The sequence below is a fragment of the Alligator sinensis genome, unplaced genomic scaffold, assembly GCF_000455745.1.
Source record: "Alligator sinensis unplaced genomic scaffold, ASM45574v1 scaffold317_1, whole genome shotgun sequence".
In the NCBI taxonomy this organism is placed as follows: domain Eukaryota; kingdom Metazoa; phylum Chordata; order Crocodylia; family Alligatoridae; genus Alligator; species Alligator sinensis.
Window position 1 is genome coordinate 366,524 of NW_005842582.1, and position 6,104 is coordinate 372,627.

At 44.4% G+C, this 6,104-nt stretch overlaps 1 protein-coding gene across 1 annotated transcript in view; it reads right to left on the bottom strand.

Annotated features, from left to right (window-relative positions):
- VTCN1 (V-set domain containing T cell activation inhibitor 1) overlaps nucleotides 1-6,104 on the bottom strand; it is a 21,126-nt gene that overhangs the window by 3,388 nt on the left and 11,634 nt on the right. Inside the window, exon 3 of the mRNA XM_006032691.2 lies at nucleotides 4,433-4,780. Coding sequence (XP_006032753.1) covers nucleotides 4,433-4,780 — 348 coding nt within the window. The remainder of the gene's footprint in view (nucleotides 1-4,432; nucleotides 4,781-6,104) is intronic.

The window sequence follows — 6,104 nt, forward strand, 5'->3', positions numbered from 1 at the left end:
GAAAGAAGGAAAGGAAGGCTCAAATTGTGAAAGCTATGGAAGTCTGATGTGTTTCTTCACCATTCTCATGCTGACTTCTGAGGGTCTTCCAGGGGATACTCCATACTTATCAGCAAAGCATGGCTGTACTCTGGGAGCCATGACCAGAAGCCATTGCATTTAGCATGATGGGGACAAGTAGCAGTGGCACTGCTTCTGGGGACAAGTAGCAGGAGCAGTAGCTCCAGACGGCCAGGCTCCGGTTTTGAGTAGTGCACGCTGCCCCACTTATTTTTTGGCGTGCGCTTTTTTGACCCCAGGATCTCCATGGGGTCACAAACCCGCCCTGTGCTGCACAGTAGCAGTGCAGGGAATACTTGCATGTGTGGTGTGTGGCTCTGCAGATGGGTTTGTGGTGCCACAGACTGCTTGTCTGGACATCCAGTGGAGTGCAATGCTGGTGCTGGTGCTTACATAGGGATGTAACCACAGCACACCACTGACATGTGTTGAGGCCATGCGTTGGACCAGGTTCACAGATTTCATAGACATTAGGGCTGGAAGGGACCTCGGAAGATCATCGAGTCCAGCCCCCTGAGTGATCATGGGACACCAGATCAAAGGCTTTTTTAAAAATCAAAATATATGACGTCAATCTCTTCTCCCTTGTCCAGGTGATATGTCACCTGGTCATAGAAGGAGATGAGATTGGTCAGGCAAGACCTACCCACAACGAACCCATGCTGGCTGTCCCTCAGGATGTTGCCATCAGACAGTTTGTCAAAAGTGGTCTCTTTGATCATTTTTTCCAAGATCTTCCCTGGGATAGAGGTCAGGCTGATGGGCCTGTAGTTTCCCGGATCTACTTTCCTCCCTTTCTTGAAGATAGGCACCACATTGGTCTTCTTCCAATCTCTGGGCACTTCACCTGAGTGCCATGAGTTCTGGAAGATCCGTGCCAAGGGCTGAGCTATGATGCTAGCCAGCTCCTTGAGTCCCCTGGGGTGTAAAATGTCTGGGCCAGCTGACTTGAAGGTGTCCAGCCTCTCAAGGTGTTCCTTCACATGGTCTACATTGATGAAGGGTAACAATTCCCCCTCACCCTGGCCATCCCATACTGTATTGAGCAGGGCCATCCCATGGGGCTGGTGAAAAACCACACTGAGTTAAGTATGGGCAATGTAATTCTCTAGTGAAAACAAGCTTTGACCAGTATAAACCAAATTCAGAGACAAACTAAGCAAATAAAACCCAATTCAGTGGAATTGTATCCATCTTCAGTATTGGCCAACTAAACCATTACAGAAAGAATTAAGCATCCAGAAACTAAAATTTGGATCAAATTCTGAGTGATGAACACATCTGAAAGCCCCGTTCCTGGTCAAGTGGCTCATATATAGCAGGATTATCAGGACAGTTTTAGTTTGTCCTGGCTTTTCATTGCTTTGTGTTCACTAGGAACAAAAAGAGGTACAAACAAGCATTCTGTTTTATTTTCTTTGCTTGAGTGTGCGAATGAGGAAAATCAAACTGAACAAACTGATCACACTCCAGCAAGGAAGTTCAAACTGAACAAATTAGCAAGGGTCAAAGTTTGTGGAACTGAATGCTGTTTGAAGAGGAAAGAAAAATCAAATGGAAGTGGATACACTGGGCAAGTCTACATGAGACGCTAACTGCGCAGTCGCCTAATAGTAGCATGCTGTGCAAAAACCATGCTAAAAGTTACTGCACAGTAATATTAGGCTCCAGCACAGTAAGCATCACTAAAAACCTGTGCTCCATTGCTACTGCACAGTAGTGCAAGTTACTGCACATTGATTTAGTACTTGGTTAGCCACGTACTAAACTTAATGCTCAGTAACTACAGCTCATTAATGAACATATAGACACACTCACTCAAGGATATTTTTTGATCAGACTGACGGCAGTGTTTCATGTAAGATCCAGCAGAATGCTAACATACAGAAACAATATCCTTTACCACAGAATGATGCCTGTTAAGCTAGAATTTGGCAGATGCAACCCTGCATGCATTTTTAAGGTTTATTTTTGTCTTTTATATAGATTATATATGAGCCTGAAGATGTCACCAAAGCATGCCAGATTTTGAAAACATGGTCGTTTTAGTCAGGTGTCTTCAAAACGCCCTGTTTGATTAACTCAAAACCAGACTTGAAAACTGTTATCTGGCAAAGTGAGGGCACCAGAAATAAATCCTAGCTAGCTGTCCTAATTTCTGAGAAAGTTAGGAAGGAAAAAAGACAATCAAATTAGTAATGGAAAGAGAGAAATTCTGTGGGATGAGTGTTATGCTTAAAGCTACAAATTATCCCAGTACTACTTGCAATCATTTTCCATTTTCTTTCTGAAAACATTTGTATGCATTTAACTTGCAACTGGCTTTTGTCAACATTTTTATGACTATAACAAGTTTTATATAGAATAAAGTACTTGTGATAACAAAGATTCACACAGCTACTTGCTAATGCATGGGTTTACATCAGAAGGATTTGCATAACTTTCTTTAAAATGACTTAGATAGTTCTGATCATCTAATTCCTTTTATTTTTAGCATGTCAGTCATCCACTATGGAGTAGAAATGATACCCCATGATGAGTGACCAGCTACACTGAGCAGACAGTCAATAGTTGAGAAAAATAGTCATGATACAACAACTCATTAGCACAAGGGTTAAAAATCATTATTTCTTATTTTGAATAATGAACAAATTAGCAAAGATCAAAGTTTATGGAAAACCTGCAAGCAGAAAAAGAGCTACATTTGCTATAGCTTGTTATAATTACCTCACCCAGCTTTAGTTATAACCTTAATTATGGAGAGAAAATGCTGTCTCTCCATAATTAATAAAGTAATAATTATTATGAAACAGCCACCTGGATTCCTATGAAAACTGTATCAGACAGATGGTCCAATTCTTTAAATAATTATAAACTGAATCATTTCCTAGTCAAGCAAGTAGATGAGAAAAACATGAACATATGCATCCTCCCTGGAGAAAAATCAAAGCAGGACAATAAACTAATTTCCTCTCCCTGGACAAAGATGTAGAAAGAGAGGAGAGTCCCTTAACCTTTCTGAAATCTCTGGAAAAACTCTGACAGCCTTTTCTCATATTTAATTTCCTACCCACAGAATATCACTGTTTCATTGTCACGCGTTACAAGAGACACTTTGATCTCAAAAAGATGACGTTTCAACCAGTGCTATATAGTAGCTGCCCTTAAAAAATTTAAAATATAAAAAATGGACTATATCATGTATTTACTATTCCACATAACATAAAAATCATAATATGAGAACGCAGTAGCTCCAGGCAGTGACATTCAAAATAAAATGTCATTATTCCCCTAAATGAAAATTTCTCAACCCCCCAAAATATATCATTTGGAAATTTTCTATAAAAATCATAAGATTTTGCAAACAATTTAGGCATGGGTAGATCTAAGATTTTGAAAAGGGAGGTGCTGATGGTGTGGCACTTCATCACAAATAACATTTTTCGATAGTCAAACAGAAACTAGAAGCTTTACTAATATGTCAGAGGTCTAGCACTACAGTATTCAGTTTAAAATCAAAGCAAAAAAATGTAACTTTACTGGAAGGTATGCTAATTTGCTAGATTATATATAAAGTTTAAAAAATACAAAAAAACTAGCCAAAAAACCTCAAAATACTTAAAAGAGATTGCTTCATTAGTCCTGCAGTCACTATAGTTAAATCTTACTCAGGTTTGTAAAATAAAATCCAGCTTTCTTGACAGTACCTTCAATATTTCACTGTCAGTCATTTCTATACCTGAGTTAATATTACCGCATGTGAATTAAGGTTTTAAACTAGATTTAAAAAAAACCCGTTGGCAGAGTTGTGGAATAGAAGAAAGACAGTACCAGGAGTGGCTAACAGATAGCTAAAGCACACAAGAAAAGATAATTTGAACAGTGGAACATCAAGACCATTAAAAAGGAGCAAGGGTCATTAACACCTGTGGAGTGGAGAGAAATTAGTAGGAATGAGGCAGATTATAATGAGCCACTAAGTCAATTGACTCCGTCAGTGTTGCCTGAATAGAAATGCCACTGTCACCCCAGGCAGTTGCTTTGAAAGTTTGGGTGGAGCAGGAATCAAAATGGGGTATAGCTGCACCACAGCACCCACCCTGGATCTGCCCCTGGACTCAGTCTTTATTGAAGACAGTTTTTCCCAACCAAATGGTCTTTCAGTAAAAATGTCCTGTCCAGCTCCTGTTGGGAGTGGGACAGCTGATGAAGGTGAATGGTCTTCACTGAGAGTGGAGCTGGGGCTGTAACGATGCTGAACTGTACACCTTGATTTGGGTGATGCCTGTCTGCCTTGGCCAGAGCCTCCCCAAAAAACAGTTTCCCTGGAAGATCTCTCTTCAGGTAGCTTCCCTCGCCAGGTTTTCCTCACCTCCAGTTTTATACTCCAGCACTGCCTCTCCATTCCCTTTGGATGTGGTCACAGAGCAGCGGTAGGTGCCAGCATCAGAAAGCTGCACATCTCTGAGCATCAGGGATGCATTCCCACTAATCACCTGCTCTGCAAAGACTGCCGTGCGGCCCTGGAAAGTCTCGTCCTGGCTGTGCAGCTGGTCCTTGCCATCTCGGTACTCGTGGACCAGCCCAGCAACACCATCCTTTACCCACTGAATTACAACATTGCTGAGTTTGATGTCAGGCTCAAATGTGCAGCCCAAGATGCTGTTCTCTCCAATGTTCCCAGCAGAGGTCAAAGCAGTGACGCTGATGGAGTGTCTACCTGCAACAAGAAGCACAGATCCAGTGGCAGGGCCAGGAGAACATCGGGGTACAAAGAACAGTAGCGGCAAGCCAGGACTCTGGAAGTACTCATGGGCCTCTGCTGAGTGAGACCAATGAATCCAGAGGCAGGAGTACCTCTTATTTTTGTTTAAAAAAAATAACAACTTGTACAAAACACCTGTGGGGTACCTATGTGACATCCCCCTCTATTCTTAATAGCAGGGTCTAGCAAAAGAACAAGGTAAGAACTTTTATCAGCATCACAAAACCCCACAATCTTTCTTTGCCCAGTTACTTTTGAGGGGAGGGTTAGATTTTTTCTTACTTTCTCTTTTCAAACAGCTGATATATATAGGGTTCGAATTATACTCTGACTCTTGGAGGGGTCTGCAGCAGTGCCAGCCAGAGGCAGGAAGGAGCTGCCGCCTCCACCTGAGCTGCTTAGAAAAGCGTGGGGTGGACTGGGGGCTCTCGTCTCTTATGCCAATTGCCTGTCAAGATTGACGGGGGCTGGGGGGCAGGCGGGGACAGAATGCCGCCACCTAGTGCACCGTGGTGCACCGTGGTGCCACCGATCCGCCTCCAGCCCCGTGCCCCAGAGTGAGTCACTAACTAAAGGCCTGTGCCTTCTAAGACAAAACTCCTCTCTTTCCTTTGGCTCACCTACAAGCCCCCAAGCCACACTGCCTATAGCCCAAGGATGAAACAAGAAGAGAAGGGAGGAGACTGGATTTAAGTGACAGGAATGATGTTGCCCAGGAACTAAGAAGGCAGGTTCAGAAGGCAAGAGAACAGGAGTCTGGTCTCAGACAATTAAGCACTTCTGTCTTCTTCATCATACTGCCACCCAGACGGAGCCCCTGGTTCCGGGCTCCACGCAGACGGAGCCCCTGGCTCTCGGCTGCGGGGGCTGCCCGTCCCTTTTTCAGGCTCTGGGGCCTGGGAGCATGGTGACCTCCCCTTGTGAGGTCTGCTCCCTTTTGGGGTCTCTGGCGCGCCAGCTGGAGGAGCTCCAGGCCACAGTCCAGAGACTGCGTGCCATCAGGGACTGCGAGCAGGAGATAGACTCCTACTGCCAGGCCCTTCTCCCCCGGGAGGCGGAGGGTAGACCACAGTCTCCCTCCACGCCAAAGGAGGACTCCGGGACCTCCCGCTCTGTCCAGCCAGGGGCATGAACCACGGTGGTCAAGGGCCCTAAGGCCCGCCGCACCAAGGCCCCTGCCCTGCCAGAGCTGAGCAACAGGTACACACCTCTTGCTGCTCCAGCAGAGCCTGCTGAGTTGCCGGCTCCCACAGGCAACATGGTCCCAACTGCAGCTCCC